The sequence below is a fragment of the Pyrgilauda ruficollis genome, unplaced genomic scaffold, assembly GCF_017590135.1.
Source record: "Pyrgilauda ruficollis isolate IOZ18807 unplaced genomic scaffold, ASM1759013v1 scaffold5, whole genome shotgun sequence".
Lineage (NCBI taxonomy): Eukaryota > Metazoa > Chordata > Aves > Passeriformes > Passeridae > Pyrgilauda > Pyrgilauda ruficollis.
The window spans coordinates 17,801,774-17,828,625 of NW_024526599.1; the positions used below are offsets into that span (position 1 = coordinate 17,801,774).

Here is a 26,852-nt window from a genome sequence, read left to right on the forward strand (position 1 = left end):
AACTTTTAGAAACTGGAAGTTTAAGCAGGCAGTTGTTCTTGCTTCTGCCTTGGATGGGGAGAGGAAGATTTTGTGAACCAGTTCACAAGACTTTAGTACAATTACTGCTATGAAAACAGTTGCTTTTGCTGCTTTCATGCCTGCCATTCTCTGTTATTGCAATAATTTGTGAAGAAAACAGTCAAAGGACTCAGTCTGTCAACTTCTGCCGTGGAAGGCTTGATTGACAGAACTTGATTTTGAGACCAATATGTATGCCTCAGTAGAAGCTGTTTACCTGTCATGGGATCATTTAAGAATACACATTTTTTTCTCCCTTTTAATTTAAAAAAAAAATCTTATTTTTCTTAAAAACCCTTGTCAGTGGTCAGAAATTAGGTTCTCAGTGCACCAGTCAGGCTGTCATGTGCAAGGTCAGAAGAGCAGGACTAACTTGAGCACTTAGTACTTGCCCACAGATTGAACCTTAGCCTCCTGCATGATAATTGTTCCAGTTCCTGGGTGCTGTCCTTCCTTCTGACATACCTCATTTTGATTAGGAACTTCCTTGTGGATGGAAGAAATTCAGCCCAAGGAACTTTATTGTCACCATCCTCTTCCTCGAACTATTTTGCAGACTACTGTTCCTTGTTACTTCTTTCAGCAAACTTCTGAACAGTTTGAAGTCTAACCACCAAATATTGCTTTGCAATCCTGAAGGTCCAGGTAGCTGGACTTTTCAGAGGATGGAAGCAAGTGGTTTCCAGGTGCCAATCCTTTCCACCCCTGGTTCTTGTGAGGCAATTTCCTCTGAAGAAAGTTCCTAATGCAACATAAATGCCTTGTAGTTGACATTTGTGAGCAGTATACTACCCAAATGGCTTCTGAAAACACCTCTGGTATGTTTAGTTTGGCACAGAGAGAGCAGAACCCCAGTGGTGGATTTGAAGGAAAAACATCAAGGAATATCCTGCAACACATGATGAAGGAGGGGGAAAGCACTCTTAAATAGTCTCTAAAATTAGAGAAACATAAATAAGAGATCCAGTGGATCTTGTTTATTCTCCTGGATGTTCTGCTCAGCTTAACTATTTTTTCCTCAGCTTTTGGCAGTTAGGGCTATGCATTTTCCACTAGGATAAGCTAAATGACTTTTCCCCCTATTTATTTTCTAAGATTATCAGCACTGGGTGTGTTTTGTGGTTTGGGCTTTTTTGTTTTCTTGGGGTTTTTTTCCCTCTATGCCTACATCGGCAACTCTTCTATATTCAGCCTGCTCCAGCATTTTGGGATTTCATTTACCAGAGTTGTATCAACAAGCTGTGCATGCAGAATCCTGATTGAGCAGGACATGAGGATCCTTGTTTGTGCCCTGTGAATTGGTGGATTTCTAGATGAAAATTTAGAAACTGCAGCATTGTTGACAAGCTTTGTTGAACTTGCTGCTGGTAGAGGAAGTAATTCTGACATGCAAACTTAAACGAACTGAGATAGCTTTCAAAAGGAAGTTGGTTACCCTTCACAGGACAGTATTTGGTTGTGCAAGGTTAATTAACTTTTACTAGATACCTGAGCATCAGTTTTTGGTTAATTTTTTTCCAACAGTTTTTCTTCCTCATTCCCTAATGCCCCTCCCCCCCCCCCCCCCCCCAATGCAATGCGCAGCCCAAATACATGGCTATGTGTGAGAATTGTTTTCTTATTTCTCTAAGCTGAAATGCAGGAGTTCCTTATCTGTGTTCCAAACTAATGTCAGCTGTATGACGTTACTCAAGTATGCTTCCTGTTAGCCCTGTGGAGGAGCTTTCCACCTGCACTGCAGGGTGGTGAAATACTTGCATTATCAGTGTTTCTGACTTGCCTTTGATATGGATGGTAGTTCCTTAGATTTCTGTACTGTTAAGTGACTGTTTGACCCAGAAGCTGCCATTTGATGCTGGTACTTAGCGGAACTAAATAACAAAGGCCTTGTGACCCACGTAAATCCAAGAAGTAATATTCTGACTCAGTTAATGATGGATATGTATTATGTCTTTGGATGAACAGCCTGCATAGCACAGCTTGTGCACAGTGATGCTTTAAACCCTGGTGCTCTCTATAGTTTTGAGCCAGGGAAGCTTTGAATTTTGAGTGTAAGAATATAAAGGTATCATTTAAATAGAATCTTTGCCTGTCCCTGTGCAGAATCTATAGAAGTTGCAGTAATTTTTTTCCTCCTAAGACATTTTTTAGATAGTACTATTGAGAAGATCCTTAATCTGTGTTCTTCCAGTTATTTACTGCTGCAGATTTCCATGTCTTAAATGTGTTTTAGCCCAATAAATGGTATTGTGTAGGCTGCTGCTAAGAAGACTAAATGTTTGATGGTAGAATGACTGCTTGAAAGTGTACCAGATCAGAGTGATAACTTCTCAATCATCGTGCTGCTGTCACTGCCTGTATGCAATTTCACTCCATCAGGCTTATAAAGCCAGTGAAGTGAAAGCCAAAAGGGTTAAATGTGGCGTGAGCAAGTCCTAAAGACTGCAGAGGACCAATCCATGTATATAAGTGGAATGCCTGACTGAGGGTACTGTATGGCACAAGTTAATGTGTGATCAGTCCTTGCAAAAAAAAGCTGACTCTGAAAAAAAACAGCCAGAGCAAGAGAGAGGCAGTTTTTGCCTGTTAATCATGAGACTCAATTAGGTTGTCAGTTATTCAAGGGTTATGAACTAATTTATTGTAAAATCAGAGGGCTGCTTTTTTACTTGTTAGCACAGAGACGGTGCCAGAGTGTGCAATGTCCTCTAGCTGTGCATATCTCTCTTCTAATGGAAGTCTGTACAGAAGATGAAATTCACTGCGGAACAAGTATGAAAGTGGCACTGGGTGGGTAACACTTCTGTCACTGCCTGTGGCATTTATTTTAGTCAGTTTTGAGTTGAAATCAATGCTAATGTTCCCATATAACATGTAACTGTAGGTCCAGGATATCTGCAATGATGTGATGGTGTATATACACTTTACTCTTGGGGTAAGCTATCAAGTCAGCTATTAGTTTAATGGGGAGAACTTTTTCAGGAGTTTACATTTGAAGTTATAACATCCAGCTCGCTGAAGGAAGTTTTGGAAGAGGCTTGGCTATACTGTAAAACAGTATGTAGTCTATAACAAGCACCATTTGGATTTTATGCTTGACTTCAAGCAAATTCATTAAAGAAAAAATATTTAAAAACAAATTTTTATCACTTGAGTTTTAAGGAAGAAATTTATAATTCTTTGCTAGACTACAGCATTCTTGTGGGATCTCAGATGGACTGATAGGATGATTTCTGTACAGAAGCTCTGAGTCCTGCTGTTGCCCTGCAGTTGCACTCCCTTTCTGGGAGTGCTGCTGCTCAGGGCTCAAATGGAGCCCCTATCTCAAGGGCCAAGGAGAAACTGCAGGGCACAACCAGCAAGCCTGCACGTCTGTATCCCTCTCAGGGGGTCCCTTGGGTAACCTTGCCCTGGCAGCCTTTCAAGCAACATGTGCCCAGCTTGCCCTTCTCTCCAGTCCTTCACTCTCAAGGTCCTGGTGGAATTTCAGCCCTTGTGGAGCTGCGAGCAGCCTGTCGTCAGCTGTGTCAAGCAGCATGGGGAGCTCGTGCTTTCCAGAGAGCATTGACTGCAGCCTGCTACCCAATAGAATTGCATAAATCAAGCTGGTTTTTTTTTTTTTTTTTTTTTTTTTTTTTTTTTTTAACCAGCTCTGGAAAACTGCCACAGCATATTTCTTGCCATTTGTCTGTTTCAGAGGTGCAGTGCTGTGTGTAGCTTTGCAGAGCTGATCCCTCTTGGATTTGAGGACTTCTGTCTCCTGGGTGCAAAGAGGATCAACCAAAAAATGTAGAAGGTATAAAACTCTTGTATCAGGACTGATCTCACTGTGAGAAACAGTTTCCTTTGTAGGAAAAATAACAAGATTTTCTTTTGAATGTAAACGAAATGTGTTTTATTTGTTTTTGGGGTTTTTTTGTTTGTTTGTTTGTTTTTTTGCCTGAGAGTACAACATTTGAAACAATGGTTGTGAATTGTCCCCTTGCTCCAGATCCCAGTTGTGCAACGCTGCAGGTGAAATACTGGCACAACTGTTGGAATTTAAACTACTACCCAGCAATACTTACTGAAAATCTTTGACAACCTTTAGGACTTCTAATCATTGGGTCGGTGCTGCTTCCTATTTGGCTACCAGAATATTATTTCCTGTAACCAGTTTATTGCAGTTTTGTAAGATTTTTTTTCCACTATATAGAATCAATAGTCTAAGTAATTTTTAAGTCTAAAAACACTGTTCTTTAATTGGCAAATTCAGCATCTTCAGAATTAAATTCTGCTGTGATGATGTTGCTGTGCAAAAGTGCAGTCCTAACTCAGTGGTAGAACTTCTTGATGTGTCAGTGGAAACTGTTTTTGGCTGGCTGTAGTCTTTACTGAATAAATGACCATTTCTGCATAGCAAAAAACTTTTGAGTCTGCAAAAACTGCAAGCTGGTTAAATTTCTGACTTGGTTAATGTGAGAAGTCCTAAGAATATTGATTAATTCTTCAATTTCTACTGCAAAGCAATATCATGGCAAAGGTGCTGCTCTTTCAGTCATTAGTTACCATTTTGGTCTGCTTTTTCATAGAAATTAATCAAGTTATAGATGCATTGCACAGAATATTCCACTGGAACTAAGTAATACTGCTGTACTTAGAGTGTCTTCACTACAGGTTGAGAGTGCTCCAAATGCTTTGTAAACTAGTTCATATCGTATGTCTGTGTTAAATATAGCCAAATGCTGAAAGGCTTCTCAGTTGTAGGTGAAGATCTGAAGGACATGTGATGCATGACAGCAGATGAATCTTTCTCTGTCTTTAGCGTCTGATTCCATTGATACAGTCCATACAGAGAGTACTGCTAATGTCAGCTCCAAGTTTGTAGTACTCACATGAGGGCCGTGGGTACTGGTGCTTTGTAAAAGGTTCAGGGACATTAAAAGCTTTAGGTTAGCACATAACCTTAAGAACTCTCAGTGTATGCTGCCTGGCACATTGTGGTAATGGTTAAAGCCATTTCTACTCTGACCTGCCAAGTTGTGGTTCATTCTTAGGAAACTACCACCTTTTTTTTCCCCTCCGAAGGTTACAATTGACATTTTAGCCACCACTCTTGCAATGTTGTGCTGCTTCTGCAGTATTTCTGCTTTTGTGAAAGATTTGTACTTGTCAGACAGGAGGAGATTAACAGCAGACAGTTTTCACTTAAATATTATTAAATAATCAGGATATTTAAAAGCCAAATTTTAAAAATCACATTCAAACAAAGAAAAAAAACAGCCAAAACCAAATCACCATAAAGCCACCAAGCAAAAACACTTTGCCAGTCGTCTTGAGAATCCAAGGTGTTATGACTATTCCTGCTTCCCTGTGTACCTGCTTCTGTACTAGATTTGACTTAGTAGGATGAGAACAGAAGAACGTGGGGCAAGTTAAGAGGATTGACAGGTCTGTAAAAGAAGAGAAACATAATGCAGGATAGAAAGGTTGGTGGGAGGAATGACCTGTTAGTTTGGAACAGCTTCTATTTTGCTTGTTTGAAGTTGATTTAAAGGACCATCAAGGGTGCTGATGGATGGAATTTTGTCAGAGAATGAGAAATTATGATCAAGAATCTATGATGAGAGGTGTCAGGAAAATTGCTGGATATCTGAAGACTAGCTTGAAAATTGAGGACACTCTTGAAGAGCAGAAACCTTATTTGATCTATGTGAGCAGATAGACCTAGCAGGAGTTGACAAAATATTTTTGCTCTGCATAATACATTACTGCCTTTCTTCCTATACTGGTAGTATTTCCATCAGTAGGGGTTAAGATTTCAATCAGAGGGGAAATTTCTGTGAATAATCCTGGCCCACTGTTTCATAGCTTCAAGATACCAAAATGTATGAATGTACCCTTTAAATGGTAGCAGTGGACAAAACCAGTTTAGCAGAATTCCAGGAAACAGAGAAGGTGATCTGATTTGTAATCCCTATCTAGTCAAATAACTTGAACACTGGTGAGGATTGTTGAACACTGAGCTCTGACAGTCTCAGGCTTGTTTGTGTTTACCTATTCAATCAAGTCTTTCAAAAAGAAGTACCTGAACCTTGACCTTGCAAGGAAGTGCCATAATAAATGTAGTGTTTGTTTTTTCCAGTTGCAGCTCCTTACTTTCACTCTGACCTGAAAGTTTATCCTTCCTTGTACAATAACATATGCTCTTGCTAAATATTTTAGTTGTGATAAAATAGCATTAAAAAAAAATCCCCCAAGTCTCTTTCTGAAAAGGTAATATCTAATTTACCATTAAGAAAGAACTTAATGGCATTCTTGCAAGTTCCTGAAGAGGAACAGACTGAGTATTGATCTCATGGAAAACCATGCACAGGCTTTGTTGATGATGGCAATGGATAAACAAATTATAACTAAGTATATAACTGACCATGTGTGAAGTTAAAAACCTTGTGAGTAGTCTGACACTTTTAGTAATGAATGTTGTCTTAATGAAGCTGCAAAATGAGAATCAGATTAAGTTATGAGAGTGTGCTGGACTATTCAAGTGAGGGGCTTATTGCCATTCTCATTTGCACATTCAGATAGGTAACTTTGGTTTTGTTTGATCATGCACTTAATCTCAGACAATAAAGTACACTTCCTTACTTACAGTGTTAGTAGCTGGTGTTTGCTTAGCTCTTACTTATGTGACTTTCATCCTGGCAGTTGCTGTAAAACAGAGTGGGGGAAGACATATGCATTTGCAGAACACGCTGGTCTAGGAGGTTGCATGTACCTTCAAATCCCTGGAATACGGGATTTCATTTCTAGACAATGTTAAGTATCTTGGTTATCTAAATAAAAGATGGGCTTTATTCTTTTAAAAAAATTACTGAACTAGTGTTCCACTACTGAATACAGAGTTCTCCTAAAACTTACCTAACAATAAAATTCAGAAGTTGTCAATTATTAAAGGAAGAACTGTGTTATCAAGACACTGTATAAATCTGCTGGAGTATCTCTGTGTCTTATGTGCTTACAAATAGTCTGAAATTGAAGATGGAGAGAGCAGCGTAATATCCTTCAAGATAGGACAACAAGGATGGCCAGAGTTTATAAGTAATTAAATAGATAAGGACTTTTCATCTTAGCAAAGCAATGACTATGGGCAAGGAAGAGAGGGGTTTGAAAGCTGATGAAACTTTCCATTGAATCAACAGTCTGAGGAGTGAATCATTGGAGGCTGAGAGTTTGGGGAAAATGCTAGCATTGCTGTCTCAAGCAACCACTTACTACTAGGACAAACTACAAGGATCAGCGTACTTGTTAGGATCAGCTGTCACGTTTTGAGGTGGTCTGATGGTAGTGTCATGGTTTGAACGTCTTATGGGAAGTCAAAATGTCTTGCACAGCCTCAGGATGTCTGATTTCTGCAGTGGAACTGCTGTTCTACTTTATTTCTTCCATATCTTAGAGCCAAGATGTAACTGATTAAAATTAATGCTCCTTGATTACTGTAACTTTTAGGTTTTGCTGCTGCTTCAGTCTTGAAACAGCCTAGCAAATAGCCCAGTAGAAGGCAAAACCTGATGGTTTATGCCTTTGGAGCTGTTAGTACTCTTCAATCAAAAATGCCTGTCTGATTGCTTGCAAACAAAACTTGTACATTATTTCTGCTTACTATATCAAGTGTCTAACATGGTTTCTGACTTCTAAAATGTCTTTGACTGAAGTGTACAGATATTGCTTAGCTACCCTGTGGGGTGGGTTTGTTTTTGATTTGGTAGTTTGTTGGGGTTCTTTGTTCTTTTATAAACATCTTCGCAGTATACTCACTGGTGATACTGTGTATTCTGAAGCAATCAATGCCAATAGCATATGAGAACTTAATGTAATCCACTTTTAGGAGAACATTGTACTTGTAATGTTATAAATGTTTGTGTGAAGTTGTTACAGGAGCTTAACTTAAATCCTCTCTAGAATAGTTTGAATTAGCTTGGCAATAGGCTGGTTTACATTAGAATGTGACATTACTGAGGCAGCAGAGAGAGCTCTGAAATATGCAATTCTCTGTAAATGCAACATTACCTGAACCATTTTGTGTTTTCCTAGTGCTTTCTTGTGGGGCATATTCAAGCAACACTGAACAGCATGTTGGGAGGGATGCCTGGTTGCTGTGGATGATGGCATCTCTGCCTTCAGGTGTATGCGCTGAAAAAGTCATACTTCTGTCATTATGTTGTGTTCCAGGACATGGGCAAGTAAACTGGTTGTAGTGTAATGCGTTAACATATGAAATGCTTTGTGTGGTTTTTAATTTCAGGTAATCATGACCATATACTACATTTTTGTGGGGGAATGCTGATGCTGCATTTTACCTGGTATCAAAACATGTTCGGTTAATTAGAGCCCTCTAGACAGCCTCCCTGCATGTCTGGGCACGCCCTCTGCTTTCAGATTTATTCCCCACCCCATGTCCCCCCTTCATACAGGCTTCACAAACAGCTGATGGGTTTGAGTAAATGCTCTGTGATGATTTGCTTGAAAGAATCAAGTTCCAGATGGAATACCAGGAAAAGTGAAAAATTAACAACATCTGCATTGTGACACTAACACAAACTAACTTGAATTCTTGTAGTAATTTGTCAGCCTGTGAGTTGAATAATGTATTGTAATTATCTGGTTTTGATTCCTGTTTACCTCACACAGACTGTCCCCCTGCCCTTTAACAGCACACGCCTGGACACCTTTTGCTGTTTAGTAGAAGTGACAAGTCAGATCTTGCTCTGAGCCCAGTTCTGTATGTTGTGGTGTATTTAGTGTATTTCTGTTGAATCTGGGGCTGTTGGCAGTCAATCCCTCCTCTTTTTTAGGGGAGTACTTGCCAAGCTTCTTTTGTTGTGGTTTTTTGTTGTTGTTTGTATTTGTTTGTTTGGTTTTGGTTTTGGTTTGGTTTGTTGGTGTTTTCCAAGTGGTACTGCTGTTACCCCAAGCTCTTATTTCAGTTGAGGAAGGGGGAAACTTAGAGCTCAGGTACTGAAGACCTTTTCTACTGTGTGTAAGCACTGGAGGTACGCAACTGAAGTTTGGTAAGATGAGCTTTACTGAAGGCAAAACCAGCTGAACTGTTTTGCACTGCACTGTAGTGTATTGTGGAGGCCAGGCATTCATAATGCTTGATGTAAGACCAAGTCAAAGCAAATTTATTAGTATTTAGTTTAGAGAATTCCTCCAGTCACTAGTTGCCAGGAACAGTGTGTTCTCAGTGAGGGCATCTGTTGTGTCTGTGTTTCTGCTACTGACCCCCCCCCATGGAGGAGATGCTGGGCTGAGGTTAATTTTTCATTCAGCCTTCTATAGCAAATCTAAAACTAATGAATTTCTCATCACCAGGAAGTGTTTTCATGAGCTTAACGAACACATTGTTATATGGAAAGTTACAGAATGTCATTTCTTTAAGGAGTAAGGTTCATCTAGGTTACAGATTTTTAAATACCATAGCAGATCCTTAGGAATACCTCTCTTTTTATGCAGGATGCTTTCAGGACTCTAAATGTGGATGTGAAGCTGTATTTTAAGCTGCTCTACTTGTTCATGAAAGTATTTATTACTGTAGTGATGATTTGCTTTAAAAATAGTTGAGTTAGTAATTTATTTCTACAGATGCTCTGGCTATGTCAAAGTCCGGAGCACTGAGTAACAGACTTATATATGTATATGTCCACCTTGGTATGTGCAACTTTAATGTGCTTCCTCATTTCTCTACTCAGTATCAAATCTGCTTTAATTTTTTTGGAGCTTCTTTAGCATCAGTTGAAACAAACTTCACTTAGCTACCCGTGTTGTTTCAAATTTTGGCATTATTAGCTACATATACTGTAAGGTAATGCACCATTCTTTAAATTCTTGCAATTTTATTCTTGCTGAGTCTTGAAGTTGCCTATTTTCTGCAGAATGAAAGCTCTTGAAAAAGGTAAGACTTCTGGTTTGATCCAAGCTACTGCTGAATCAAAATAGAATCAACTTTTGTTGCATGACTATGTGAGCAAGCTGTGTCAAGGGCTAGTATCCAGACAAGCAGAAACAAGTTGCAATGTGTCAAAACAACAGTGAAAGCAAAGTTTGCAAATATTTTTCAGCAGTTGATTTTGTGATTGACTTAAACTAATGGAAAATTATTCAGAACAGATTCTTGCCCTGCCTTCAGGGAAGATTTTTTTTTTTTTAAGAACTCTTCAATCTGCCTTAAGTTTCCTAATTAAAGGTGAAAGTGAGGGTGCTATAGTTGTTTATGTTTCTTCAGGGGTTGAATAATAGTTGGGAAGCAAAAGATCTAGATCAGCCTTGAAGAACCAGGAGATGTTTTAGCTAGACAAGTCATTCCATCTTGCGGATGGGAGCGGGGCAGAGGAAGGTGTGCTGTCTGATCTCAGTATCTTTTTTTTCAAGTTTCATGGTCTTTTCACCTTCAATCTGAGTCAGATGTTCAAAGTATCACGTAAAGACAAGGTTGTGGGCCAGAATCCACTCTGTGTTTGGTTCATAGTGAGCAGACAAATTCTTGAAGTTCTACAGTATTCTTTCTTTGCTCACTGCTGTTTTGTACTCAGAACTGCTTATGAGCCCTGTAGCTTTATACTTTTCATTAGTATGATAAAGGCTTTGTTTTGAATGTAGTCACTCAAGCTGTGCTTCCAGCTGAAGAAAGTAAGATTTAAGGAAAAAAGTGAATTTTGAATAATGCAAGGAGTAACTTACCTTCCCCTACTTAGTGTGCTGGCTTCTTTTTTTGCTTTCCAAAGTATTTGTGCATGAGAGTTTGTTTTCTTTCCCCTGCTGTGGTTTCCAGAATGGCTTATATGGTTTCTGTGAGAGTTTAAACTTACTTGTTAAAGAACAAATCAAGAGTTGCTTCTCAGAACAAACTTCTTTCCCAAAGTCTTTGATTCCTCTACAAAAATATGTTACAGAATTATTCCTCAATGTACCTAATCAACATCGTTATGCCAGAAGTCTAATATTAGTATTATCAATATTATTATCATCTTTTCTGATCTTTTTGCAACTATCTTGTATTGCATCCAGTATTGTCACCATAGTTGAAACAGTGAAATAATTTTGAACTTTAATATAATTCTTATGTGAATTGTGAGTTATTCTGCCCACCGTCCATACTTAATCCTGATGTACAAGTCCTGCTGCACCATATTTCAAATATGTCGTTATATCAGTATCCTTGTTTGAGGACACCACACTCTGATGTCTGCATTTTTGTTTAAACACCAGAGACCTGTTTGTTCATTGTTTTTGATGACAAGTGTCCTCCTTCCTGCTCTTTGATTGGAGAGTATAATCTGTCATTCCAGACAGGTGAAGGTGTTCAACAGGTGTTCATTTTCTTCAGTTGGGAAGCTGACCTTTGTCCATGAATGCATCTTCAGCCAGATTCCCTTGTCAGATCCAGTGAACTTCTTCCTATCCATTCAGGTTTTAATTGCTCTGGAAGCCTCCTTCTGGCAGATTCCCCACCCACTGCAACCATATGTTATAAATCTGAAGCTCTTCCTGCCTCTGGTCTCATTTCTCGTACTAGGAGCCTTTCATATGGAGTGCTACAGAGGTCATCCAGTTGCTTTGGACAGTTTGATCTTCTCTCTCATTCACATCCTTGTAGTCTTGGTACTTGGGTGCAGTCTTGGTGCTCGTTAGGAGCTTGTCACTGTATGTTGCAAGGGCTCTGTGCTGTTTTTTGTTTGTGAATCTCCACCCCATGTGTGGTAAGTTGTCCTCCATCGTCTGTCCATGTCAATCCCACCCCTTTGCCTTTCCATTGGGTTTTAGGTGAGGGTATATGGCTCTGCTCTGCTGGAGAGGACACTGGAATTGTTTTGTCATTTGGCTAATCTTGTGTCATGTTTATATAGAAGATGGAGACAGTTAACTGATAAGGAATTGCTTTCTGGTGACTCTGCATCTATGGGGTTCCACGTGCATCTACAGTTGGCTGCCCCACCAGCATGGGGGCAGTGTACTGCTGCAGCCCCAGAGTTGGTCACAAACCTCCCTCTCCTCTCTATTTCAACTCAGATATCTTAAATAACCCTTTTGAAATCTTTAGCTGCCCCTGCTATGCATTCCTGCCTCGAAGGGCAGGAAAAAGACCTTGAGTGCAGAGAAATAACAGTCTCTAGGTGCTTTGCATCAAGGGATGAGGACTGAAGTTTTTCTTCACTGGGATTCTATGTTGCTTCTATGTTGCTGATGTCTGAAGACTAGGAACTTGGGAATGCTTGCTGTCTTAAAATCCTGGTTTGGCTAACTTTCTAAAATTTCTTTTTAATTCCAGAACATTTGAATCTTCTTGGGAAACATGAAAACAAAGAGCTGCTTTTAAAATATCTTTCAGGACAATTGACACATTCCAGGGAAAATAAGGGGTTTTTTTTCCTGCGAAGTTCAGAAGAATCTGCATTCTCTGAGATTTTAAAGAATTATAAAATGAAAACGGTTTAAAATTGAGCTTTCAAAATGAATGTTGGGAAGTCCGATGACAAAGCAAAGAATGGCTTGAAGTCTTCCTTACTTATAAGGGATGAAAATGGAAATAGCTATGCGTGTGACAGAGGTACACCTTTCTCAGAGAATTGTGCTGCCAAGATACATGGTAATTCAACTGCCCAAAATATAATGGCTGAGCATGAAGATGGTACCATTTTTGAAAATAAGGGTGACTTCAGAAGTCTTTTAAAACAGCAGTGTATTGAAGCACTTGATGTGCAGAAGACACCTAGTAAATACAGCTGCACAGGACTTCCATCGGGTGATTCAGATGCTGCACGCAAGTCTTCTGTGACTGAGCAGACTTGTATGTGTCCTTTGAACTGTGGCTTGGAAGCAACAACAAGCTTAGTGAAAGGTGATTTTGCTATGGCAAAAATGCAAAATCAGAGTATCAAACACTCAGTGCCTTACAGTCAGACTGACTCTAAGTCTGTAGTAACTCTTCCTGCTTCAGAGCAGAGCATGCAGTCCCTGAAAAATGACAGGGCATGCTGCCAGCTGAGCACATTGGATGTTACTAATGTTACAGGTGAAAATCCGAGAACTGATCAAAATGATATACATGTGGGGGAAACATTGGTCTCTTCTGAAGTATGTATCTCAGAGAAGTTTGACAGAACCAGCTCAGAAAGAACACCTAATTTCACCTCTGCAGGTGTTGAACACAATCAAAAAAACACTATCACGAATGCTAATGAATCACGGGAAACACAAGCACAGGCTGTAGAACTACCTGCTGGATGTATAGATCCTTATAAGCTAGATGCATTATCACCATGTATTAATATTAATGAGGATGACCAAGTGAAATCCTTGCAGATTACTCCTTTCCATGACGAAACTGAGAATTCCAGTGCTGAAACATGCATGGATAGTGTTGTAAATAGTGTGCACCTTGTCCCAGTAGATCAAAGGGATGGAGAACAAGTATCAAACAAAACTAGTGAACCTTTAACCAAAGAACAAAGTATCTCTGGAAATGCTGCTCTTCAGAATATGCACAACATTCCTTCTGTATCTTGCAGTGTTCCAAAATTAAAGAAGACAGTTATGCCTGAGCTGAAATGCGAAGCAACTTTTTTGGTCTTCAGTCCAACAGCTAATGAAAGCAATTCATCTCTGTGTACTTCAACTCCTAAAGAACGATCAAAAAATAGGACTTTCTCTGTTCCAGCTTTGGAAGAACTTGAAGACAAGTCTTCTAGACTAAGACAAAGTGAAGCATTTGTAGGAGGACATAACAGATCGGGGCTTAAAGCTAGTCCAGATCAAACTGCAAGAAAAGCAATATGCCGGTCTGCTATGGCATCAACAATAACCAAAGCAAAGAAATCAGAGATAGTTAGTTTTCCCAAACCTAATTTTAAAAATGTTAAGCCAAAGGTTGTGTCTAGACCTGTGCCACAGCCAAGAGACAGTGCAGCACTAAAACAGTCTCCCCAGTCCCCTCAACTATCATCTGTCTCCTCACCTTCAAGGGTTGGTTCCCCAAGGCAATTGTCCTCCTCTATAAAAGTGCTGAAAAAACCAGTAGATGCAGCTAAAGATACTAAGGTGGGATTGCCTGTAAATAAGCCCCATAAGCTACCTGTTAACAAACACCTTTTCACTAGCCAGGTCGGTCATGCTACAGCACATCCCAGAAATGCTTCCCATAAGGTTTCAAAAACACCTGCGTTAAAGTTAAGTGTGCAAGACATTGACAAAGCAAGTGCTACCCATCCGGTGTGCTCCTTGGCTTCTGCTGCGCTTCCAGCATCTGGAGAGAGCTCAAAAGAGATGTTAAACGATAAAATGGAAATGACACCTTGTTCTCAAAACATCGACCTGACCAAAGGTGAAAAAGAGCAAAGCAGCAACATGGGAGTGCTTCTGGAAGCAACATTGATAAAAGATATGGCAAATGAAACATTTGAAGTGCACTCTGTTCCTTTGGTAAGTTTTTTTGCTTTCATTGTATGCTTTGTACATTTGCAGAAAAGGAAATTCAGTATTGCACAGTGTGAAAATTGTGGAATGGGTTTGGTGTCTACAAATGTAACTGTAGTGTTGATTTCTACATAAAGTCTCTCCCTAGTAAAGAAAGTGAAGAAGTATTGTTTTATAGATTAGTTGCAGTTGGCTTCAACTGCAATTTAGTGTCTCCACCTTCACCTTGTTCCATAACACAATTTTTTTTTAGTAAAGTCCTTTTTTAAGACCATACAGTTTGTAAGATGTCTAATAAAAACAAACAAGTCTTAATTTAGTCAACCTTGTACAGTTGCCTAGCATAACTTGGTGAAGTTTTCTAAATACAGCTTTTAATGTACATTTCTACAAGATTATTCTAGTGGTGTTGTAACTTCAAATAGAAATTAGAGATAAATTACTGGGTTTGGAATTTTTCTTTTCTTTCAAAATGTGCTTTAGAACTAAAGTAGGCTTTTTAAAATTAGTTGTGTAAATGTTGTGCACATATGAACAGTAACATGAAGTCACATAAAACCCATAGACCAATAAGTTGGTGAAACATTTTTATTTTTAACATCTTAATTTCAGTGTCTCCTTTATATAATTTGGGAGTTTATTTATTTGAAGTAGGGCTGGGACTCATTAGAAGAGTTGGGAGTAGTCAGGAAATATTTCTCATTCAGAGGGCATATACCTGGTTTTAGGCAGTCAGCCAGCTGGAAGGTGCAAACTTCCTGGCCGGGAGGTATGCATGTGTTGGTTGGTTGGGAAATATTTTGGGATGAGTCAGCTGCCTGTCAGGAGAAATGTGCTGCTTTCAAATGCACTGAAAGAAGGTTAAAAGAAAAGGAGAAGGTGAAAGACGGGAAGAGTGTCGGGGTTGGGTTGACCAGGATTTCAGGAGGTGTGATAGGGACACAGAATTGGAGTCTTGGTGCTTTTTGGAATCTCTCCTGCTGCTGGCTTGTGGATTCAATAGCTTACATTAAATTGGTGAAATGCAGGCAGCAGCTGTTACTGGTAAAACTGTTGTTGTCTGCATTTTTGACAGGCCTTACTAAGTTGCCAGAAAAATTCCAGTGAAGCTTGGTATATGGGGGAAGCTACTTAGAACGTTTTTCAAACATTGCACAAGAAAGTAATAAGTACTATTATTTGACTAATAACTTAACTTGAAAACCTAAGTAAGCATGAAAGCAAGGATGATCTGTTTTAATTCTACAGTCTTTAAGAGTTTGCATTTTTTATCAGGCCTTACTTTTGGTATGAAGAGTTGGAGAGAATGCTTTTAATTCATTCCATTGCCAAAAAGGAAAACTATTTGTGATTTTAGTTGCTCTGCATCCACCTGTAGAAGCAATAGAGAAATTTGTATAAAATGCGCAGTAGACCAATCAGCTGGATTAAATTTAAGAAGTGGTCTTCTTAAGTGGAAAAGTACAAATTAACATCTGAAAATTATGATGAGGATTGTAGTCAGAAATGGAAAGTTTGGTACTCTGACCAAATTGCTGCAGTCAGCTTGAGTCACAGAAGAGCACAGGAAGAGCTGAACTGTAAAGTGTGTCTTTATAGGCTTGACTGGAGTGGCCGTGAACTAAAGGCTGTATAAACTGGAGAAAGAAACATATAAATGAGTTTCACACATATAAACCAGTTATTTTATACCTGTCCTGGATCTACTCCTGCACTTATGTTTTATCTATGGCACCTCAATGTGAAGGATTTTAAGCTGTTGTGACATAAGACCTAGATCAGGAAGCTAATTACAAGGACTGTGACATTTCAGGTAGTACAGGACAACTAACTTTTCAGGGCCTTAGCATGTGTAGTTCATTGGTTAAGATCTTGAGAGTAGGTGTAGTCATGTAATTAAGTGTTTTAATTAGAGTTTGGGGTGGAAGAGGAAGAAATTCTGATGACCTCTGTAACCTCTTTTTAGTGTGTTGGTCATTACTAGTGATTAGCTTCAAACTAATAGGTTTGCATTGCTGAAGGCTATTCAGGAGATTGTTCTTGAGGTTCTCAACTGCAGATGTGGACAATGGGATAAAGACTAAGCATGTTTCCTACTGGAGTGGTCAGTATTTCACTACAGATGCTGCAGAGGGAGATCTCTAGTTTCTCACGATGGTGTGTGGGTTGAATTGTTGTTGGCTTTTTTGTTTCTGTTTTTTTTCTTAAAACAGATGCCTTCTGTGAAAGACGGGACAACACAAGGGAAAAACATACCAAAGAAAGACCAAATCACACTACGAAGTGTATTAACTCCCAAGGTTAAAATGGTGCCATCTGTGTCGACCTTGAAGAGAGGATGTGAAAATAAAACTATCAGCACTATTAAAACACCTTCTCACAAAGAAGCTCTTCTGTCATCAACCTCTGGTAAGAGAATTTTTCGCAGGAATATTACCACTTAACCAGTTTCTTAAAATTAAGGTATCATACTTAATGTACTTTCTGACTCAACTTTTAGGGTGGTACAGAGCTATATGTCAGTGTTAAATACAATACTGTCTAAATTGTAAATTGCTAATACTGGTGTGGTGCTATTAGAAAAATCAATATTAAATATTATTTATATTTGGTTATATTATAGTATTTTGTGAAATTACAACTAAAGTTACGTAAAAGAGGAGAAAATAGAGTGCTCAGGTGCAATGCTCTTGTGATAAGCAACTACATGCTATCCCAATGGGAATGAGTACATATTTCAGGACATAACATATTTTGTTCAACCTAATTTTAGTACAGCTCTGTAGTTTCTAGAAAGGGGAGAACATAATTGAAGGTGAGACTACTGCTTGAGCTGCTAATTAAGCTAAGACTGATTAATAGCAAGGGCAGGGATGAATCTCTCTCTCATCTAGTCTGTAGGCTGCTGCTCAAATCTCATGACTAGAAACTACATTCTGTAACTGTATTATAGGGATTCAGAAGTGCTCTGGTAGGTTATGTGCTGGGGTTTTTTAACCAAGTGTGGCAATCTAACTAGCTGCAAAGGTAGCCTGTCTATGAATGACTACACTACAGTGCACTGTAATTTGGAAGGTACACACCCAGCTATACCCAGCAAAACCTGTTCTTTTTTTTTCTTTTCTAACCCACTCAATCTAAGATTATAAAACAGTAAAAAAACCTCCTCTTAATTATATACAGGTGATGAAGTGTGATAAAATCTGTATATGTATTCCTTTATGGGATGAGTCCCTCAAAGAAAGTGAGTATAGGCTGTTCTCCCACTTGAGGCTTGCTCATGTGAGGCGCTTGCTTGCTCAGTGAACCAGGCACCAACCTGTAGGCTGCCAGTTTCTTGGAGAACTCATCACCCCTCTAAATACCAACCCAAACCTTTCCTGTCTGTAATTAATGGCCTTAGAAGAAGAGAGATGGATATAGATATAGAGTTTTCCTTTAGGTTATTAATCCAGATAGGATTTATGATATTGTCACTAGAAATAAATGTAAGCACAGGTGAGTTACAGGACTAACTTCTTCCCTTCAGAAAAAAAAAACCCAAAACTTTCGGAAGAAACAGAAGTCATTTGCTGTTGAAAATAAAAGCATTTACTCCCCAGATTTGTTTTTTTTTTTTTAAATAAACCTGTCACTCCTTAGCCAATCGATGTACATTGAAATGACAGTAGTCAGTAGAATATTTTCCAGATTTTTCCTACAGGAAAAAGGCTGCTTAAACTAAAAGCAAAAAGCAGCACTTCAACATTTCAAACCTGTGGTGTGATCTGGCAAGACTGGAACTTTAATGCTGCATGTGAGAAGAAATTTGTTTTCTCCATGCCATTTTCCCAGTTCCCAGTTTCACTGGTCCTAGCACATATTACCCTTCATCTTGCATATGCAGTGCTTTGGTGTTACAAAGTAGAGTTTGATGCATTCAGCTATATCAGGTTAGCTTCCCCATCCCTTACAAAGGGAGTTTTTAAACATGAGTCCTTGCTCCTTGGCAGACCTTGTACTGATGCAGACCATAGGACAGGATTATGAGGTGGGATATGGGACAAAGTAGGAGTTATTTGGGATTGCTGCTAAAGCCCCACACCTTTCAGGTAAAACCATACTTACTGCTGCTTACCCCTTCTGTTTTTAACATTTTTGAAGTAAAACTGTACATCCACTTTTTGTGACAAAGTGGCAGTTTGTAAACCAAACCCAGTTACCTCTTTAGGCTAAAGCATTCCTGAAGGGAATAACTGTTTTTTCCTGTGGAGTCATTTGAATACTTTGGTATTATACTTCAGCCCCCAGATAAATCATTCAGTAGCTGTACAGTTGTTTGCTGTCAGGATTTTGTCAGTCTACAGACAGACTAGCTAAATCCAGAAAGGAAAGGACTTCTGAAGGTCGCCTAGTCCAGCCCCTGCTGCCTGTAACTGGGTCATTACTGAATTCAGACTACGTTGTTCGGTTGTTTGTCAAGTTGAGTTTTTAAAATTTCCAAATCTTAATGAACTTGTTTTTTCCTGAGGTACTAACATATGTGCACCTCACCTGAACAGAAGACAGCAGAAGGAGAGCAGAACTTCTATCGCAAACACTGTATTTTTGTGAGGTTATTTGCAGAGCATATTAGGCTAAAAATAACTGGGTTTGTTTATTTCAAAATGGTTACTGAGCATTGTTCACCAATATTGGTGTATTTTAGCTGGAACTTGAATTTTTTTTTTCTGAATTAGAAATAGCTTCTCTAAAAGACAAATCCAGTGTACCAAAGTGATATGGGAAATGATGAAGCCCCGTTTCTCAACTGTGACCAGATTTCCAGATTTGCTGCAAGCTAGGTGCCTCAAAATTATTTCTGTAACTATTTATGTCTTTCTTCATAAGAGGGGATGACACTCACTCTAAGACAAAAAATCTTAATTCTCTATGGGTAACTTTTCCATGGTGGTGTGTGTAGGTTTCTATAGTATTGGATGGCAGGCTGTATGTCTTTTGCTATGCTTGTTTTCTGTCAATGAAAACATTTATTAGAATTCAAGACACAGAATAGCATATTTGACTTACCCATTTCTACTGGAAGGGATCTGTAATTTCGGAGCCCTGGTAGAGGACTTTGAACTAGTTTCAAAATCAAAGCAACTGTTGTTTCTGTTCCCATTAAATAAACAGAGCCTTCTGATTTGGATGTATCTTAGCCAATGTGGAGGAGTGATAGCCTGATAACAGTTGAGGTGTTATGGGTTGTGAAGAGTCATGTCTTTGCCTCACTTGAAGGGAAGAGTTGAAGGGGATTGGAGAAGCCAAGGAGCTTTGGTGTTCCCATTGAACATCACTCCCAAGATTTTCTGATATCACACCTATCCCAGCAACTGAATATTACCGCCTGTGCAGTTGAACAAAAGCACTGTGACAGTTTGAGCCACAGGAAGTTATTTGAACAGAATCAAATAGAAAACTAAATGATTTGCAGTAAATCTAAAAATGTATGTGTGCACGAATGCCTTTTTTACCTTCTTTGGCTAACTACAACCTACCTGAAATTATGTAAAGGAGAGGAGCTTTACCTGCAAGTAAGACTTCTGATATGCTATAACTTCATCTCCGCTTCTGCCTTAAAATTACATCATACTTTAAATTATTTCTCATTGTAAGAAACTTCACATTCTTGTTGATGTTTTAGCTCTGTCAAGATGACAGGCTTGTCAAGCTTTCTATGTAGTTGAAACTCTTTGGGAATCTGAAAGTATCAGTAATACTATTCCTCTGCTTATGGTTAAAAGACTTGCAGAAATAAATGGAAACCCTGTAAATCATCTGTGTAACAGAAATGTCTCTTGTTACCTGATGGTTTTTTTTTGACATTTCAAGTACTCTATTGTCTCTGATTTAAATCACTGGTATTCCTTCAGCAGTATAGCGGCCCTGTGCTTTACTTCTAACTTCAATTAATCTAGTCCAGTGGTCACTCCCTTTTTCTCTTGAGGGTATTTTCATAGCATTTAACAAGATCAATGAAAGCTTGGATATAGAGAAGCTTTAAAGTATAAATTCTATGTTTCCTTAAAGATGTTTTTGAACAAGTGAAACCTTTCCCTTATGACAAGTTAATCATACTGAAGGACGTTCTGCAACTACCAGAAGCATGGGAAAAATAATTCCCCAAATGGTATAGAAAATATGTGTAAGTAGGTTTAGTGGTACTTTGAAATACTGATTTTCTTTTTAGTTCATAATTGATTAATTCCTGCAGCTGAATTTTGGCTTGATCATACATTAAATGTGTGATTGAGAGAAGCTTCCATAGTTAAACAGAACAGGCAGTGACAGATTAAGACTCAGTTTGTTACTGAGTGTTATTGCTGTTTATTGCACAAAGAAAGGCTTCTCAGATGGAAAATTCAAGCCAAATGGTTTCAGTCAGTTTTCATACAGCTGGAGACGTATATAAACTTGGTAATTCAGGACTTCTTGGTACAGCCTTTCACAATACAAGTGAAGCAGGACCAAAACAATTTAGTTCCACTGAGCATTCCCACAGTCCTTGAGCCTTTGTTCTGACACTGAACTAGGAGCCAACCCAAATATAGTTACTGAAAATAATTTTTCAGCTTGTATGATTCCTGTTATCTACCATGTTACTCTTTAAAGCTGGATTGACATACTGCCAAGAGGAAACAAAATATTTGAAAAGACCAACATAACTTCCAGGTTCTCTGGATTGAAACAGTCATGACTTTCTCAAAATTCTAGAATAGACAGTCACTTGTAAAGGTGTTCATATATTTTCTCTATAATTATATAAACAAGTCTGGAATGCACCAGGGTCTACAAATAAGGCTTAAAATTTCATTTCAGCCAGTCTTTATACGCTTTTCTTTTACAGAACAACCAGCTTCTGTTATAGATCTTAAAAGCACGTTCTTCATACACTAGCTTACCCAAGATGATTATTTGTCCTCCTTAGTTGAGATTAATGGGTTTCAGTCTCATTTTCTTTAATATATTTGTACTAATTTAAACCTGTGTTAAAAGTGAACTTAAAACTTACATGTTTCCTTTCAGAGGTATAGGAAGGAGGAAACTTATACATGGGTCTCCACACAACACAAGATCTGTAGTCCATAGTATGAGATAAGGCTTGTCTATGATCCTTCTTTGGTCATCATAATCCAGACATCTTCTCTGCATAGTGATTCTGTATCTTGTAACCAGTTCTCTAAACTGGGGAAAAACTTACTCAGTGTATCCAAAAGGACTTTTGTCCAGTTGAAGAATTCGTGAGAGTTCAGAAAATAGTGTTAATTGTGAGGGCCTCAGAGCCTTTCTGTTTATTGTTTCCCCAGTCAGTTGAGTTGGACTTGCCTGGTAATGTTTCCAGTCTACTTCGCCCTTACTTCTGGGACATCCTCAACAGGAATGGTTTGCTGGAAGCTGCCTGGAGCAATATATTTACCTGTGCTGAGTACTGACTGTTAAATTCCTGCCCTGGGTGTTGATCATTCAGCTACAAAATGGTCAATTCACAATTTGAAGCCAGAAAGAAGCCATAAAATGATGTAATCTGAACATAGCTTTGTCAATTTGCTTTTAGCCTTGACTACGCACACTATCAGAAAAGCTTACCATAACTTTGACACCTATTTTATTTTGTTACTTTTCATTAACAAGGAACTCTTCTGTGGGATAGGCTCAGCTTATGTTTTTGCAAACCTTTCCTAGGGTTCATCATAAAAAACATATTTTGGAATAAAATACTTCCTATTTAGCTTTGGAAGTCAAGTTGACCATGAGAAACAAGTAAAAGTGAAAGGGTTTTTGTTTGTGAGGTAGTATGGGATCTGTTGCTGTGAATTATTTCAAAGCGAGCTGGTTTATTTATTTCTGTATAATTTGGATGTGGTTCTGAGTGTTGAGGAGATGGGGGAGAAGGGTCAGAGGGAGTTGGAAATATTTGAGTTTATGGGTAATTCAGATAATATGGCTTTCAAAAGGGGGCATTTCATCCTGTCAGCTTTGCTTAAGGTGCCATCAGTGACCATAGTTAAGGAAATGAATTTTTCACGTATGTTTCCAGACTTTTTACAGCCAGTTTTTGTGACTAGCCCAGTTGAAGTTTTAGTATGTTGTACCTGTACCAAGAAGCGTGATCGTACTTGCAGAGACTGATTCTAACAGTTAGCGTATTGATGCTGTCAGAAATGTGAACATGTCTATAAGAATATTCTCCTTTAGAAGAGAGGTGTGCACTACTTTCCTGCAGGGTAATTTCTTGGTGCCTAGTCATTTACGTGCAAGGACATGCTGGTGTATCTTCAAATAAGTCTTCACCTGTACTGCTTAGTTCTGGATTCTCTCAGGGTAGTTGTAAAGGAGGAGGGAAGTACACATAATTGTCTTCCAGAAGACATTTGTATTTGTTTTGCTGCAGCAAGCTTCCTGTTTCATTCAAGAAACACATGAAGTCCCGCAGCAGAAAACTTAAGATTTGTAGATAACGTGAGTTTTAAAGCTGCAATGTAAGTCAAATAAAATTCAGTGCATAACATGAAGGGTGTGTGGTATGGAGAGCTGGACACTTCTAAAGAAAAGCATGATTGGATGAACCCCATCCACCAGCCCGGTGGTTTTCTTTTGCCTCAGCTTACCTTGCAGTACATTGATTTGACTTCTTGTGCCCAGTACTCCTAAACAGACTGAGCTTTACCATAGCTGTGTTAAAGCTGGTGGTTGGGATTGGATTCAGTCAGCATGCAGCCTATGAGAGTCTCCTGGCAAAACCAGAGTGGGCAAGCTTTGCCACTACTGTGCCTGGGAAGCTGGTGTAAAACTGTCTGCTGTCCAGAGACAGGCTTTGCTTGAGTCATAGGAGGTTGGCAGCATGACTGTGCAGACTGCATGGTCTATCATGGGTCTGCTCTTGTTTAGTCTTCAAAGGGAAAAAACTAAGATGGACTAAATCCAGCAGGCATTGTTATGGGCAGACAGGAGGTGAGAGAGCGGGTGTGAGCTCAAACTTGAGGCCAGGGTTGAGAAGGGCTGTTTATAGGTGCTGGAGGGGTCATAATGCAAGGGGTTGAAAGGAAGATGCGGAAGGGAGAAGTCTATGATTGTGGAAGGGTTTAACTGAGAGGAAATCTGCCACATTTCAAAACTGGACCCAGGGAGGGGCAAAAGTGAAATTGAACAGTAGGCATGCATGAGACACTACTCTTCCTCTCTCTTCCTCTAACTCAAAACACACCAATCACTCTTTTGCTGGTAGGATCATTTAAGGGAAGAAAAAGTGGTGTTTTGGTTGTTGGTAACTGCTTATAAATACTCTGTAGTAGTAATGATCCATTCTGCACTTTTAGTCCAAGAATGTTTAGCTGAGAGGGGAAGAACATGTAAACGCCTACCTGCATGGTTACTGACACCCTAGTTAGATTTTTGGCACTAGCTTACTGCTGGTTCCTTGCTACCTGTCTGAGGTTTGTAGGGGAATGGGAAGAATGCTGTACAAGTCTGTATCAATGGAGAATTGAATCTTGCCTTAGTATATAAACTGTTCTCTGACCAGCAATAGCTAAAATTTACCTGCTAAACGAGTAAATTTCTCTCCTATAAGTATTTCAAGACCCAGGAATAACTTGAAATTCCCTGGTTTTCTCCATGTTTATGTTGTGCATTTAAGCATTCATAGCAACGTAATGTAACTGTATACTGCCTTTTTGGTAATTTTGGTAGTAATTTGAGACTTTAAAAGGGAGGTATAATTAGAAAGACATTGCCTTAAAATTACAAAACATACTGTAACCAGTCTTCCTTCCTTAGGAGCACTGATACATGTATAGCATAATAGTATAGTTAATAATGCTGAGTGGCTAATCAGGCAAACTGGGGAACTTGCAGCCATCAGAAAACTGTTAGTATTGCTACTGCTTTACACTGTTTAAAATGGCAACCATAGACACTCTTACGTGTATGTCAGGATCGGTCTGATGGAAACAATACCAAAGTCCAGTTTGTTTTATCCATTATTTGCTTGCTCTTTTCAATAGGTGCCAAAAAAAAGCATATTTTCTTGGAGGTTTGCTCCCTGTGCTTTATCAAGACCTTGTACTGTAGGTTTAGGCAGGGCTTTTTCACCAGCTAAGAAGTTTAGCATTTTTAAAACAGAGCTGTTTGGCTATTTAAACTCGCACAGAAAATCAGAAATGCATTAAGCAAAAATCCAAAATTCAACATTTTCAAGAGATCAGGCACTGAAGAGCCAAAACAACTATTAATGTTAGCTTGAGGTTTAAACAAAAGCAGCAACAACAAACAATATTCTTTAAAAAACTCATTTTGCACTTAGTGTGCTGAAAATTTGTGATTGGAAAAGGCATCCAACCATTCATTTCCAGGTGTCGTGTAGCTGAGTGAATGCCAGTTGCTCAGTGTTCAGCTCTATATATAAAATGTGTTGATGAGTTTTGAAATGGTGGACATGAAATTTCAGAATTCGTAAATACATATTTGGCTTTACAGTCTGCCTCGTGTCAACATTCTGTCAATGTGTGGTTTTTTAGGCTCCAGTACTGTTTAAAGGAAGCCTTAGCTTTTTTCTTGACAACAACCACCTATGATGGATTGATATGAAAAGATGATTATTTGACTAAGATATGAAAGCTGACTTCAGAGCTTCTTCAAGAATGAGCTTTGTTCTTTGCTTATTTCCATTCCAATACAAGAGAGACTTTAACATAGTTCAAGTAACATGGTTGTTGCATGGAGGCTTTTTTCTAAAGAATTGCCAACTCATTAGTTCACTGTAGAGGAATGCAGTATTTCTGGTATCCCACTCCAGTGACTAGATTAAATAACTGATGAAAGCCTGTTACTTTGATGCTACTGCTTGTTTTGTTTATAGTAATGGTTGACTAAATATCCTCCTTTTATGCTCATTTCCAATACTTTTGTTTGTATTCCATATCTTCCTGATTCTGTCTTTAAAACCTTTACATTTACTTCTGTGTAACTCCTTTCTTAGGGAATGGTACTTATGAAAAAACCTTAAAAACCATTAGTTGAAGTAATACCTAGAGTAGTTGCTTCATCATCTGGTGTCATGACTTAAATTTTCCCTCAAGCTGGGCTTTTGAAAAATATATTTGAATGCTTGAGTAATTACTTTAATAGAAGCATTATAGGAAAGTACTAAGCAGCAGAAAAACTAAGAGAAAAGGTCATCTGCTTAGAAAAGGTTTGACATGCTTTTGAAACTGGGCATCCTAGAGATTGCTGTGCTCCCTGGGTGGGTTTGAGTTCAGAGCACTGCCGCACTCCAGCCTCTGCAGAGAAGTTGGGCTTGCTGCAGATCATGTATAGAGAGCATGCTGTACTAGACAAGACTCAGATTTTCACACGCTTACTTTGATCCCTCTTGAGTGAAAATCACTGTGAAGAAAACAGGATTTTGTTCCTGTATGTTTTGGACTGGATGAATGAGTCCAGCACAATAGCAATCAAATATATTACCTTCACCTTTAAGTAATCAAATACAGCTGATAAAATGCATTTGTTCCTCTAGCTCTCTTTTGTAGTGTAGAACTTTAACTCACTAAGTCACACAAACTTAACACACAGTGTTTGTACAGTGACACTTTTTTCTGTTTGTTTTTTGGGGCAGTTGTTTGGGTTTGTACCTTGTTTTGCTGGGAGGCTATTTACAAAAGGAATTCTGACTGGTTTGGATTAGTTATTTGCCTGGTATGTTAACCCATTAATGAAAAATCTAGAAAACATTTTGGAAAGTTTTAAAAAGCTGTCAGGTTTGTTCTATGACGTGCAAATGGGACAGAAACTTTTTTGGTCAAATGCATAAATTTATTTCTGTTACGTTGTCTGGAGTGCTGTTTCAGAGGAGTTTTTAAAAAGTATGAATTTCTGGTTTGTGGTGTTCTCAGCACAACAAAGCTTGTATGCTCTTTGGCATGTTCCATATATTCAGTTGTCCTTTTCAGTGACTTTCAAAAAATTCTAAAATATGGCTGATAATTTTGTCTCAGAGGTTTAATACCTGGCTACAGTAAAGCTGTATACAGAATCAGAGTTCTGCATAGTAATGTCAGATAGTAAAAGTGCACCTATGAAGAGACATCTGATGCAAAGCTTGTTTAATTGCTCATTGATGCTTGTGTGTTATATTCTGTGACCAGCAGTATGTAATAGGCTAATGCAGATTTAGTATATATTGTGAGGCTTCTCTTTTGTTTCTGAATTGATCTGAACTGAGGGAAATAGCTTGGACGTACCTTCATTTACCAATCCTGTTCCTGGTTTTGTCTACTTGATACAGGATGTTTTGAGACAAGTTACCTAATCCTGTCACA

At 38.7% G+C, this 26,852-nt stretch overlaps 1 protein-coding gene across 1 annotated transcript in view; it reads left to right on the forward strand.

The window, feature by feature from the left end:
* The window catches only part of MTUS1 (microtubule associated scaffold protein 1), a 116,782-nt gene that overhangs the window by 20,877 nt on the left and 69,053 nt on the right, over positions 1-26,852 (forward strand). Inside the window, exons 2-3 of the mRNA XM_041479812.1 lie at positions 12,368-14,517; positions 16,725-16,920. Of these exons, the coding sequence (XP_041335746.1) occupies positions 12,550-14,517; positions 16,725-16,920 (2,164 nt within the window). The 5' untranslated portion in view covers positions 12,368-12,549. The remainder of the gene's footprint in view (positions 1-12,367; positions 14,518-16,724; positions 16,921-26,852) is intronic.